Source organism: Taudactylus pleione, unplaced genomic scaffold (assembly GCF_031769625.1).
Source record: "Taudactylus pleione unplaced genomic scaffold, aTauple2 ptg000288l, whole genome shotgun sequence".
Classification (NCBI taxonomy): domain Eukaryota; kingdom Metazoa; phylum Chordata; class Amphibia; order Anura; family Myobatrachidae; genus Taudactylus; species Taudactylus pleione.
The window spans coordinates 1,857,235-1,872,354 of NW_028284690.1; the positions used below are offsets into that span (position 1 = coordinate 1,857,235).

The 15,120-nt window shown below is 44.2% G+C and overlaps 1 protein-coding gene across 1 annotated transcript in view; it reads left to right on the top strand.

Annotated features, from left to right (window-relative positions):
- The first annotated feature begins 1,811 nt into the window (after positions 1–1,811).
- ARL8A (ARF like GTPase 8A) overlaps positions 1,812–15,120 on the top strand; it is a 102,151-nt gene continuing 88,842 nt past the window's right edge. Inside the window, exons 1-2 of the mRNA XM_088482442.1 lie at positions 1,812–2,273; positions 10,906–10,986. Of these exons, the coding sequence (XP_088338568.1) occupies positions 2,151–2,273; positions 10,906–10,986 (204 nt within the window). The 5' untranslated portion in view covers positions 1,812–2,150. The remainder of the gene's footprint in view (positions 2,274–10,905; positions 10,987–15,120) is intronic.

Here is a 15,120-nt window from a genome sequence, read left to right on the forward strand (position 1 = left end):
TCTGTCAATGTCCCAATATTTATGGACCTGACTGTATGTGTATATATATATATATATATATATCTATATGTATACATATATACACACACACATATATATATATATATATATATATATGTGTGTGTAAATATATACTGTATATATGTGTGCCCCCACTGCAGCAGTGCTGGTAGGACCTACCTGGCTAACTCATGTAGGGGTGAAGGCACACACACAGCGGGCACAACCAGTGCTGACAACAGGGAAAGGCCCCCCCCCATTTTAAGTGCCCCAGGCCCCCTGAAGGCTTAATCCGGGCCTGCCCCCTGTCAGCCACTACTGACCGCCATGGACAGTTACCCCTGCCTGGCTCCTTTCCTCCACCCTTCTCCTCCATCTCACCTCCATCCCTCCTCCCTGCTCTGTCCTTTCTCCATCTCTCCTCCCTTCTACTGAATCTCAACTTCCCCTGCCAGGTCTCTGATGCCGGGATCACCGTAGCGCAAATCTATGGCAGCAGCTGGACTGTGATTTGAGAGGAGGCTCTCTGTGGCAAGTGGAAGACTGGGGTTTGGGGACGGACTGATGTGAATGTGCCCAGTAAAGAAGTGGTGCCTGTCCACTAGGCACACCACAGTGGAGGGACGGGTAGATTGCAGCACATACATGGGGGATAAGGTGTACAGTGAAGGGTGAGGGTGTCCATTAGTAGGGGTGGTGGTGAATGTGTCTAGTAGGAGTGGGAAGTAAGTGTACCAAATGGGGAGTGGGAGTGTCCAGTCAGAAGGGGATTTCAAATTTGACAACCAGAGCATGCACTATAATTACTTATATTGTATCCTGCCTGTGTACTTCCAAACACTACTTTTAATTGTCACACACTTTAGGGGGGGAAGGCGCAGGGGGTGGCAAAAATGTGCTTGCTTTGGGTGCCGTGGCTTCACGCTACACCTCTGTCCCTAGTGCCTAACCCTAACTCCCCAACCCCACTACTTATTCTCTATGAATTATTCTCTGTGGTCGCAGTCCCAGAGCCGGGATGCAAGGATTGCCTGTGCTAGGGGAGGGGATCGCTCCATTCTTCCCAAATCCCCCCCCCTCCCTGGATTTGCCACTGCTCACAGCACATCGCAGGGACGGGCTCCTTTCGGGGAATGTTGATGCAATGATCGCATACTTCAATGTGATATCGGTCGCTAATATTGAGTTCCAGATCGCATACCTCCCAACTGTCCCACTTTCAGGGACTGTCCCTCTGTCCCATCAGCAGTGTCCCGCAGTTGGGTGAAGTTAGGGGGGATCACTCTGCATAGCAGAGCAGCAGGTGAATAGATGCCATACGTGTGAGGGAAGATCCTGGGCTCGCCCCCTGAGTGATGTAAACGGGGGGGTGCTGTAAGGCCATGCCCCTTTACCAATAGGCTGTGTCCCCTTTTTGGGGCGCACGGTAGTCCTGCATCGAATATCGCAAATGTAGAGAGGCAGGAGATAGCATTGTGTATGTGATCAATGATAAATGTGCTCCTTGGAGAGAGATAAAGTGGAGAGTTGCTCATAGCTACCAATCAGCTTCTAGTTACAATTTATCTAGCGAGTTCTATAAAATGAGTTAGAAGCCTAATGGGCAACTTCTCCCCCTTTTCTTTCTCGAAGGTTTGATACATCTTCCCAAGGGACACTTATCCGTTATCGTGTTGAATATTTTCCAATGCCCATAGACGCTCACGCGTGGTGATTTCAACGGGATCTCTGTACTAGTCCCGATTCCTCCAAGACAGAGGGCGGCAGGAGCCATAGGATGGAGCCCTGAGCTCTCTTATTCATTCCCTTCCCCTTTGTGTGTTGAGAGCCGGGAGGAGGGGAGAGCACAAGCGGAGATGGTGGGTACCGCTCATCGCCCCACCCATATAACAGCAGCATATACTGACTGGGAGACTGGAGAGGAGAGGCACTAGCAGCAGGCTATATAACGTCTATTATTGTCTCATCGGTACTGCTTGTATGTGCACATCGTTATAGTGGCAGCCGGCAGAATAAATAATATACTATACTCTCTTATAGACCTGCTGGTGTAAAGCTGTTACTAAGAAGCGAGACTCCATCTGCAGCTAGGCTCAGGGTGGTAGCAGGGTCCTGGATTATCTCCTGCCCTCTTTGCACTGTACCTGGAAATGCTGGCCCTATTTAACAAGCTATTGGACTGGTTCAAGGCTCTGTTCTGGAAGGAGGAGATGGAGCTGACCCTGGTAGGGCTGCAGTACTCTGGGAAGACAACCTTTGTGAACGTGATTGCGGTGAGAGATGGGGACAGCTGGAGGCCCGGTCTGGGAGTGGGGCTCAGGGCATGGCTTGTAATTATATATATATATATATATATATATATATATATATATATATATATATATATATATATATATTTAAAATGTAAATTCTTTTTTGAAACCCAGTGATTTACATTATAGCAATACTTTGTGTATTTGTGTATATTGCTAAATGCTCTTTATAAATTAACTAGAATGTTAACCACACTATTTTCCTATTGCTATGACTATCTATGCTATGGCTAGGACACTGACTAACCATGTCTATATACATGTATACATTGTATTATGCGGTCAGGATCATGGCATGAAAATATATGTAGCAGGCAGTTTTGTGAACCACCCTGATCTATCATGCTAGGCCTCACAGACTAAATGCCCTGACAGCACACTGTACTGCCTCATCCACACATTGATGACTTAATATTCACTTGTGTAGTGCATCATTCTGACTCAGACACACAAAGATACAAATAAATGCAGTTAGGCACCTTCAGACTGGTCTATGGATCCAAGGAGAAACATGCTGCTGCAAGTGCGGGCTTCAGTGACAACAAATGATTGATATATATGTAAGTGAGTAACATTCAGAATAGACATATACGAATTGTAGTGAGGCAATTTGTAACAGAATTATGGTACAGTACATTTATATAAAGAACAAGCAGTCAGTGAGTTCCTGGCCTAGGAGTTGAGCTTGAGGCCTGGCAATTTTGCAACATTTTGGTACACATTAGTTTTATATTTTAGTTTGGAAATTTGTATTGTTTTGTCCTCATGGCAGACAAACCTTTTTTTTTTTTTTTTTTTAACAAATTCGGTAAATTGTCATTGTATTAGTTGAATGGACCTGGTCACTCCCTTCCATCCCGTCTCTCCCCACTATACAGTACGTACCGCCCGGTGCTTCTCTCGTCTCCTGCAGGACGGCTGTCCCTTCTTAGTCGCCGGAAGTGGGAGCTGTTGGAGGGGACGTGCACTGGCTCCTACTGCGCGTGTAGGAGACATGACAGACATCCATGATTATTATATTATAGATAATAAAGGAAATTATCAGTGAAATGTCAAATATTAAATTTAAAACCTCAACATATCAAAAAGCCAGAATATCTCAAATATGCTAAATGTGGTGGCTCTATAGTACAGCGGTTAACATTACTGCCAGGCAACAATGTGTGTGGAGTTTGTATGTTATGCCTATTTCTACTTGGGTTTTATATACCGCATTAATTATTTCTCTCCACAACCGGTTTATGAACCTACCCAATGTTAAATAGAAGACTATTATTCCTAGCCTATAGCCTAAATTCTTGTACACATTCAGCTTTTTACAGTACTTTAAGGGAACATGATGCAAATAAACAACATTTAGGGACATGAAACAAAAAGTAATTATGTTCTGTCACTAATACGCTTTCCTCCTCAAAGATGTGAGGAACACTTGATACAGAAGGAAGCAGAATAACAATTGTAGTTGTTGGTGAGGAATGTGGGTGTAGCTACTGTAAATTAGAAGCTTTAGCAGCCACCAACAGTGCTGCCATTTTTGTGCAGCAATCGGCGGCTTGGTAGGGTTAGAATTAGGAGTGGAAAATGAAGACATAAAGTATTAACTTTTTTTTTTTTTTTTTTAGAAAGTTGCTGTCAAAGATTAATGCACTTTGTTTTTATATTTAATGTACCACCTTCTGCTTCTGGAGAAGGCCTACACTTTAGTGCTGCAGACACAATAATGTGGTTGCTGCCAGCTCGGAATAGCTATGTGCCTGGCATCATGTTCGCTGCAGGATTTAGTCTCAGGACACTAGTGTCCTACAATATGCTCACAGAAGTTATGGTGGCAGCTGCTACCACAAAGTAGGCCACGGATAACACTTGATCAACTGTGTGTGTCCTGTAGCTGTCCTGACATAGTATTCTACTTGATCTTCAAAACAATTCTGTCCATGGTGTAATGACTACTTAACATTACTGTAATTTTTCATTTCCTTCACACAGTTATCACTATTTAAAATTTTTGAGAAGATGATTATGTGCTCCCTTTGTTCAAGCTATGCAAATGTGTTTTTGGGGTGTGACAAGTTCTTGAAGTGTGCAGGTATACAACTTTACCGGTTCTCCAAACACTGAGCCCCCCGCCACAACATCTGGAGAGGCATATGGAGAAGGCGCCGCCACTGACTTCTCCATATGCCGGGTGCCCGCTGAAATTTTCGTACCAGCGGGTGCCCGGCGGCTCCTTCCCTGCTACCGGAGGCTGGAGCTCAGTCCTGAGCTCTGCCTTCCGGCTCCCGCAGTGGGTGTTGGGAGAGACGTCATGACCTCTCTCCCAAAGTGCAGAGTGAGGACCTGTCGCGCGGCGGCGGTTGCAGGAGTGGGGCTTCAGGTAAGTATCATTTGTGTGTTTGTATGTCATGTGTAAGGGGCAATGGGCATAGCATGGGTAATGTGTAGGGGGTACTACTACAAGGGGCACTACTATTGTGGGCAATGTATAGGAGGCACTTCTACAAGGGGCACTACTATTGTGGGCAGTGTATAGGGTACACTACTACAAGGGGCACTACTATTGTGGGCAATGTATAGGAGGCACTACTATTGTGGGCAATGTATTGGGGCACTACTACTATTGTGGGCAATGTATAGGGGACACTACTGCAAGGGCACTACTACTATTGTGGGCAATATATATGGGACACTACTACAAGGGGCACTACTACTACTACTGTGGGCATTGTATAGGGGCACTATTGCTGTGGGCAATATATAAAGGGCACTACTACTGTGGGCAATGTATAGAGGGCAATACTACTGTGTGCAATGTATAGGGGGCTCTGCTACAAGGGGCATTACTACAGTGGGCACTGTATAAGGGGCACAACTACTGTGTGAATTGCATAGGGACATTACTTTTGTGGATATTGAATAAGGGTACCACTACTTTGGGCATTGTATAAGGGGCACTACTACTGTGGGCATTGCATAAGGGGCACTACTGTGAGTATTGTATAGGGGCACTAGTATTGTGTGGCATAATGTGTATAAGGGATACTATGGTGTGGTACACTAGACTGGTGGAAAAGGGGCGTGTTTAAAGGACAAGCCTCCTTTTGATTGGCCACGTCCCTTTTCTGGCACGCACATACATACAACTTTAGATTTTCCATACCCCCACTTCAACTACCGGGTGTGACAATGAACATATGTCAGGTAACATTATATCAGACTTGATAATAGTCAGTACATGTTTACACAATATTAGTAGTGCTAGTATGTATGGCCTATAGATGATACAATGATTTCTAATGATTGATTTACCAGAAGAGGTAAAACAAATGCATACTGATTTTGAAAAATGGACCAAAGTATGACATCCTAAATTGATTCAGTAAAAAATTTAAAATAATGCATTTGGCACATGACAATGAAAGAAGTATGATACAGAATGAAGAGGTGATGTAGGGCCTGATTCAGAGCTGTACACAATGCCGATGTTCATGATATGTTGCACCTGCGCATGCACAAATATTTGTGAAAACTCATACAGCATATGCTACACACAGAGCGTACGCACAAAAGCGGTGCTGCGATCTAGATAAATGGTATCAGAATATGTGATGGGCGTTCCTGGGCGGTAAATGGTAGGTGGCTAGTAATGCACACGGAAACGGTCCGCTCAGACGCGTGTTATGAGAGGGCATGTCGATGCAAGTGGCCGTGTAACCACAGCCGCTGACATGGAGCCATAGTCATATGAAGAAGCTGCACCTGACATAGGGCTTGTGCAAGGGCGGTAAGGATTCACCAATCTGTATTAATATATGCATGGACACTAAAAGTGGGCGCATCAGTCCTTACACATTTGGCCACGCGGATGTACACAAAGTAGACAGGCTACAACAAGTAGACGCTGCTGCGTTTGCTTCTGGGTCCAACTCAGAATTAGACCTGTAATCTCAACAATACCAGTGGAACTGGACATTGGAGCTTGTATCAGATGATGTAAAGGTGAACAAACTGTGGGAAAAGCCAGTAGGATATTTGGTTGCAGGGCTGCTCATAACAATTCTGAGTGACCTGATGATAAGTAGCTTTGCCCATTAGCCACCCCTCCCCTAGAGATGCCTTTGAAGAATGTTATTATATTATTGTCTAATTAAGGTTAGAACAATCATTTTGTTATGTTTTTGGGTGGATTAAGAAATGTAACATTTTAAACCGAAAATAAATGTAATGTATAGACTAATGAAAACGAGCAGCTAAAGCATGATCATGGGACAGTCATTGGAGGAGTCACATTCTTCTTTTACATCTGTTATTGACCTGCAAAGCTAATTCATGCTCTGTTCATGATATAGTTAAGTTGCTATGTTTATTAAGTTATTTATACAGTGTCCACATATTATGCAGCACTTTTCCTGAGAGTATTTCAAATCAGTCTCTGCCCCAGTGAAGCTTATAGTCTGTATTCCCTACCACATGAACATACACATACACTTGAGTTTATTTTTGTGCAAACAATTGTGGGAAAAGTCAGAAGAATACCACTCAAACATGGGGAAAACATACAAACGCCACACAGATATGCCCTTGATTGGAATCAAACTCATGACTGCAGTGCTGGGAAGCAGCAAAACTAACCATTGTGGCACTGCTTTTTATATGCTAACGGTGACATGAAGTGGTTTACCAGTTGTGAGAATTTACTGAACCCCCGTTCTCCAGTGCCAGTTCTGCCAGTATGCAGCTTCATTTTGGTTTATTCACAGGAGTTAATGGGAGACTTTTACTCTGTTTTTATTCTTCTTACAGGTTGCGATACCTCTGACTATTGTGTGATATGAAGTAGTGGATTTCTTTAATTAAGTTTTCAGACAAGATCTCAGGATATTAAGCATTAGGACACTATGGCGTGATCTTAGCACAAAGGGCACTAAGGCTTTGGGCTATGTTCTAAGATCTAAGTGAAATGTTTCTCAATGCAACCCGGTGGCTTAGAACCCCTTTATCAATAATGTTTTCATAATGTAAAGTCTTGCAATAAGAACACCCTAATGTGTGGCCTCCACACACCGTACCATGTGGGCAGCTCTTCTTGGTTGTATAGAAAGAGCTATTAGTAGCAGGAACAGGAATAATGCAACTATTCCCCTTGTATACAAGTCTGGAAATAGACAGTAAAATAAAAACAAAGGTCTGCTAAAATGACTCATGGACTGGACAACAAAATTAATCAGCTTAGATGAGAGAAAGGGCAAAATTATTAAAATAAAAAAAATAATAGTTCAAGAAGCAGTATTTTAAGTTCTAGCTGGGATACCCGGCGTTGCCCAGGTTGAAGACTGGACCCTGAAGTACACATGCAGCCTTTATTTGTTCACATTGTTCTTGCCTATAACCCCATTCCATTGATCCTGAAAAGGACCCCATAGTTTGCTAACATGCATTACCGTGGGTGAAGGGGTACATATGCTATGGTGCCCAAGCTGCCTCTGTGGCCTGCCCCTCCCCCTGCACCCAGTCATACACACAAGGTCCAGTCAGGTCCGATGAGGGGGGCCCGAGTGTTAGCGTTGTTGATCTGGTGCTAGCCCGCCAGCTGATTACAGTTGGCACACCGTGCCGCTGGTCGCAAGGCAATCAGAGCTCGCAGACCGGCAGCCAATCAGCAGTGGCGGCTCCTGATTGGCTACCAATCCACAAGCTAGGATTGGCTCACGACCGCCGCCAGATTCAAATTGTGCCGGTGCTGTCTGTACATGTCTGCCGCTGACTGCCAGTGCACCATCTGTAATTAGCTAGCGGCCTAGCCCTAAATCCACACCTGCTGGCTGCTGATGACACACAGGGAGGCGAGAGGCTGCTGGAGTGAGACGGGGAGGTGAGTTGCTGGGAGGGGCATAATGTGTAAAGGGCATTACTGTGTAGCATAATGTGTAAGGTGCAATACTATTGTGTGGAATAATATGTTATATGGAGCATTACTACTATGTGGCATTATCTGTTAGGGGTATTACTGTGTGGCATAATGTATAAGGGGCACTACTCCTGCGTGGCATAATGTGTATAAGTGATACTACTGTATGGCATAACCTAAATGGGCTCTGTGTGGCATAACATGAATGGGCTCTGTGTTGGGGCAAATGTATGGGTTTTTGTTTTTTTACCTCTGGGGGAGGGCCCATTTAAGATCTTGCTATGTGGCCCTCAAAATTCTGGTTATGCCCTTGCATACAAACACAGAAGGCTGACTAATATATATGGTCACTTTAAAATGGACTAACTCTGGATTTAATATAAACTTGCATGAGTCATAAAGACTGGAGGTGATTCAGTTATTGCGTCTGCGGCGATAATGGGTACCGAGTTTTGCACTTCAATTGTTCTGGGCACTCATTAATTATCACCCATTTCACACCTTATTAGACCCGTCTAAAGTTCTGGGTAGAGTGTCCTAACCACAGGTTTCTCGCATATTTTTGCTCACATCCTCTAGAGGGTGCGAGCAGAAATGCCGGTGGCGGCAGCTATTGCGCTCAGACTGAGCAACAGTTGAATTGCTCCGTTGGGCGTCTTCAAAAAATAGCCGCCTGCTGAACAGTTGAATCGCCTCCAATGAGGTTAAAATTATACTTTTGTAGCTTTCACACAGGTTTTTGTCAGATTAACAATTTCCACTTGAGCAAGGCCTGGAACCTGTGTAATTTGTGTCCCCATTTTTAGGGATTGTGTGACAGTGTGTGGCCTTGACTAAGGATCCGATTCAAACCCGTTTGCAAGGCTGTGTTCGCACGCAGCCAGTCGATATTCGCAATCTGCGCACACGTATAAGATGCAGTGTGCATGCGCGAACCAGTCGCTGCGATCGCAGCCAGTACATAGACACTCTGCAAGCATGAGTGACAGGACGTGCCGTTTGTGGGTGGAGACAGGGGGTGGTAATTGGTAACGGGAGTGTGGTGCTGCGAACGCAGGAGTGCCCAAGCGTCAAAACACTATTTCCGGGGTGTGCATAATTAAGACTCATCATCAGCATACACGTCACACAGCTGAAATACACACAGCAACACTCGCAGTGCTTGTGGCAGGGTAAGATCCACCACAAGTGCTGTGTATGGGTCCAGTGTTGGCCGATGTTACCGATTGTTTAATACACTTCCTGGAGATGACGTTTGTTACTAAGAGCAAGTGGGCGCCTTGTGTCAGGCTTGTGGGCGTCTCAATACGTACCGCGATCGCACGGCAAAACCTAGTGGGCGTACTAATGCCTTGCTTGCGATCACAGGATTTGCATACTTTGAATGTGTATGGCTACGTGCGAACGCAGCTTTGCGAATGGGTCTGAATCGGGCCCTAAGTTCAAACTTAGGCAAAAACCTTATCTGGTCAAACTACAGCACTCCAAATTTGGTGGAGCTAGGTCCAAAACTCTGCCCGTGCATAAAGGACAAACAGACAGACAGGCTTTCTCGCCTATTATATAGATAAGATGATTTCTAGAAGAGAAATGCACACATAAATAAGAACTTTATTTTTGCTGAAAGGGTGATGGCTGCATCTGTTATTCTGCCAGTAGCTACTGTATGTTGAGGACTCCTACAATAACATACTTACAGGGTGTATGGAATAGACCTATTGCTATAGTTAAGACATGGATGTTGCACAACCTGAACCCCATGAGACCCATAAAGCCACAACTGCAACCCGCAGGACAGAAAAAGGGATAAAACCAGGAGAGAAATAGGACCGGTATATGCAGATACTACTGTTTTATCTCATGGTAGCTGTGATGGGTGGGGGCTCCCCAGTACAACAGTGTATTATAGTTTGATAAATCCTTTAAACTATGCTACCATAGCAATAAATAAACATTGGCCGTGATTCAATTCAAGTCAATGCTTTGAACAGCATCACTTTGGATTGAATAAATCCTTTAGTCGTACGCTCGCTGAATTGAGTAGCTCCGGGAGCCTCCTCCCGGGGCTATTCAGCATCGCTTTGAATTGAATCTCGGCCAATAGTCTTTACTGCCTAAACTGCTGTATCCAGGACCCATTATTGGCCTATTGCTGGCTGGTTGTGCTGAGTACTGTCAGCCACTCAGTTAATAGCAGCTCTGGCAATCACCAGAAAGTGAAATCAGAAAAAGGGAATTGAGAAGGAGAATAGCGCTGAAGACTTTGCAGTGGTGGTTGGTGAGTGTATGTAGTATGGCTCAGGCTTATATGCTTGTCAACAGTATGTGGACACATCTGTAAATGCGTACATCCGTAGGGCTAATGCGAGGGTATGCGTGTCTTCAAGTGGAAAGCCGTGCTGCCCATTGATATTATGCTGCAACCATACTATACTATTATAGTTTTCCTATGTGGCACCATTACTGCTGGAATGCCTAAAATGATGGCCTTGTAGTAAGAATGTGTTCCTTTCTTAGGCTTCCCTTGCTTTAGTTACATAACTTGGGCACTATGTGGTACAATGGTAGTCAAATCTTATCTCCAAGGCAACAGACTAATCTGAATAAAAAATTAGAGCTGTAATAGTGCGAAAAGTATGACATCATTTCTTGCCTTTCTCTAAATGTCATTTTATATGTTTCTTGCAGTCAGGACAGTTTAATGAAGACATGATTCCAACCGTTGGCTTTAACATGCGGAAAATCACTAAAGGAAATGTAACCATCAAGGTACAGTAAAATGTCTGCATTTGTTTTCTGTGACCAGATTGTTCTCATTTGGTTTTTGTCTTCTATGTACCATTTGGAGCACTAACTCAGATGCAAGTTACCAAGGCCTGCCAGCATTGTGATAACTGAGAAACAGACAAACCTGTGTGGAATGAAGTTTGCTCAGGGTATAACACTGGTTACATACTTCCTTTTAGGTCCTAAATAAGGGAAAATAGTTACTGGATACTATTTCAACTTGTCCTTCTTATTTAGCTTCACCAGGAGTTTAATTGTTGGGGAAAAAAGTCAGTTAAAGGTTTAGGGTGGAAAACTGGGACATTTCCGGAAAACTTTGACACATGAGGACCCACAGTTACCTTATAGTTTCAAGAGATTAAAGCTTTTGCCTACAATGAGGCATCTTTGCCATGCAGCAGATTGTGGGGCAGCAAAATGTAGGGAATTAATCAAATGTTAAATTTCTATCTCTGATATAATAAACCCATAATTGAGCCACATTGTTTTATTCTGAGTGTTTGTGAGTGAGAAACATACCCTGCATGGCACCTAATAGCTCTCCCCTCTCAAGTATAATTATGTGGCATGATCTCTGCAACTCTTCCCAAGCACAGTGTACTGTAGTTCTATCTGCAAATAGGATGATGATGATGATGATAATTAGAATATTTAGACACTAATACAAGTATTTGTGTAGGTGCCACCTGTGCCCTCAGGTAGCTGAATGGCTTGGTAAAGTTCTAAAATATTTGTCTTTTATATTTCCCCTAAAGATCTTTTAGATCATAGCTGTCCACATGGCTGCCCATGAGCCAGATGTGTCCCTTCAAGGATTTTGGGAACTCCTCCCATTAGTGAATTGAGAGTCTAACATTTGTTTTGTTTATCATTTTTCCATTTCCCTATAAATATATGTTTCTAGCTGAAGTACCCAGTGTTGCCTGAGTTTGAATCTTCAAGTTATTACATTTTATTATGTGATGTCGTCCATATCCATTTAGTGGAAGGCCCAGAATAGGCTCCCTGGGTCAAAGTTTTCCTTGGTGCACTCCACCGTGAGGTTCGACCGAGACCCCAACCACTCCATTAGGCAAACCAGACCAATTACCACCCCTCTGTGAAGTTTTCATCCAAATCCATCCAGGGGAAGGTCCAGAAAAGGCTCCCTGAGCCAAAGTTCTGCCCAGCATACACCAATGGGAGGTGAGGACTCTAACCCCTCTAAAACCTGGCCAGGATCCAACTGGACCACCTCGCGTTGGTTTTATCCCAATTGGTGCAGGGGTGTCCGAATGCATAACCGGACAGACAAACAGACGAATGAATTTTATATATAAGATACTGAAAAAGAGCATAAGATAACCATAAAATTGTGCAATAATAACATTGGCCGCATTTCTATACTAAACATGAAACAAACAGATGAAACATACAATTTATCAGATTTTAAGAAACCTACCCTCATTTTTATTTAGTGTTGAGATGGAACTCAGAATTGAACGCACACACTAATTTTTCTTAAAACCGTTCAGAAATATTTTTTTTTTTTTTTTTTATGAGTGAATTAGCTGAAGAACATATATTTCAACTTATCCAAAATTATTTAATTAAAAGAAAAAGTTTTCTTGTAATTTATGAAAATAATTGTTTTCTTTGCAAACATTGGATCACCACCATCAGAACATCTGAAACATTGCGACCATCGCAACTTTCCTTTGCAAAGCGGCTTCAGGCACCAGGTACATTCTAGGGAGTAAATTTACTAAGATTCGAGACAGGTCGAGATGACCATCTCGGGTGATTTATTCATTTTTTTCCTGCTTGCAAATTTACTAAAGGTAAAGTCGGGTGAGTTAGAGAGAGATTTCTCTCATCTCCCTCGTAAAACTCGGGTGAGCTAGCAATCTCGAATCAAATCACCATCGGGCCAAATCGGAAGTACTTTTCACCTAAAACATCTCTCAAATTTACCAAAAATCGGGATGACAAGCTCGGGTGAGATAGGAGCAAACTCTCTGTCAAAATCACTTTTCAAACTCTCAACCGCCTGAGCTGCGAGATGGTCAGAAACATACACAAATCACAATGATTTGTGTATGTTTCTTTCTGTAACTTGTAAAAATAGGGATAATTTGTAAAAAAAAAAAAAAAAGACTTGAGGTCCCCCCAAAACACTAACCAGCCTCGGACTTGCCAGCCTGTCCAGGTTCTTAACATTACAACGAAAAAAATGTGTAGGGGTCCCCTGTAATGTAAGAACCAGCACAAGGCAGCAGGGACAGAGCTGGTTTTAAATATACGGAGAAAAAAATGACGTGAATTCCACCGTATATTTAAAACCAGCCCTGGACCCTTTCTAACGGGGGGCTAATGCCACAACCAGGGGTGCCCTTTCACCTGGCCCCTCAGCCACAGCATCAGCCCTGACCGTTAGCCCAGGCCAGGGATCCCTGGGGAGTTGGTGATCCCCCAATAAAGGGGTCACCCTCTCCAGGGCACCCCTGGCCTAGGCTGATAGCCCGGGGCTATCCCCGCTCCTCATTGGCTAAGGAGCCGCTCATAGGCTAAGCCCACGTGGGTCCCAGCCAATGAGCTGCCGCTGATTGGCCGGCGGCCCGATACTGAAGTCTGCTCTTTCCCATGCAGTAACATACTGTTACATTGTATCCGGGGCCCCTCTTGGATTTCTGCGGAGAACATCGTGGGACATAAATGTGAGTATTGGATCTTTTTTTACAGGTAAATCGTGGGGATCAAGTGGACCTGAACATCTGGAAACAGGTGAGCATGTATGTGTATATATGTATGTATGCATTAAAGCTTTATTATCACGGTGTGTTGCGTGTTTTTTTTAACCATTTCTTTACAGATGAACTACAGGTACCAGTGGGCCCTTAATGCCCCGCATGTTGGTACTTGTGATTCTCCAAGTACCAGCATGTGGGGGAGGCTTGCTGGGACCTGTAGTTCCACTGTAAAGACAATGTTGAAAAATCTATTTTTTACACTACACTTAACACAATCAACCCCCCACCCACCACCCAGGGGTGGCAGGGATAGCCCCAGCCTAGGACAGGGGTGCCCTAGGGAGGGTGACCCCTTTATTGGGGGGGTCACCAACTCCCTATGGATCCCTGGCCTGGGCTAACGGTCAGGGCTGATGCTGTGGCTGAGGGGGCCCGGTGAAAGGGCACCCCTGGCTGTGGCATCAGCCCCCCGTTAGAAAGGGTCCAGGGCTGTTTTTTTTTCTCCGTATATTTAAAACCAGCTCTGTCCCTGCTGCCTTGTGCTGCTTCTTACATTACAGGGGATCTCTACACATTTTTTTCCCTGTAATTTTAAGAACCTGGACAGGCTGGCAAGCCCGGGGCTGGTTAGTGTTTTGGGGGGGGACCTCACCTTTTTCAAGACATTTTTCAAATTTTTACAAGGGAAAACAAACAAGCAGCAAGCACATATCTCACTGATATGTGCTGGCTGCTAGCTCGGGAGAGATTTGCAGAGAGAAAACACTGCAATCTCGGGTAGTAATCTCCTGCAAAACGAGTTACTCGGGAGAGATATCTCGTTCTGCTTCACCATCGGCAAACTCGTTTAGCCTCAAATTGCCTGTTGGTAAATTTGGTAAAAGAAAAGGGATTAAATCACCCGAATTTTGGCAAATTCCAGCGAGATAAATCACTTTGAAAATCAGGACCATCTCGGATCTTAGTAAATTTACCCCTAGGAGGTGAGGAATGGTTAATTTACTTTTTCCCTGTGGCTGCTAATCTCTGCAGCCGCTGGGTGGGGGTCCTGCTGTTATGACCGATCAGAAGTGATATGGCAGCACAGAAGACTCTGGGGGAAGGTGTAAGCAAATTGCTCCCTCTGAGAGTAGATTCTATTCCTGCAGCAGCCCACACTGCTTATCTGACTGGTCGCATTATTGCGACCAGAACAGATAATGCACAGCCTGGTGTGGTCGGAAAAATGCGACTATGCCAGACAAGTGGTTAATATTATTACTGCAAGGAGTGACTGATGGTGCGTGTATATGAATTCACACATCTTCCATGGATTTATACCTTCCCTCAGATCCTATGGAACAATACTCTAGTGCAGTAGTGACCAAACTCTGGCCCTCATTCAGAG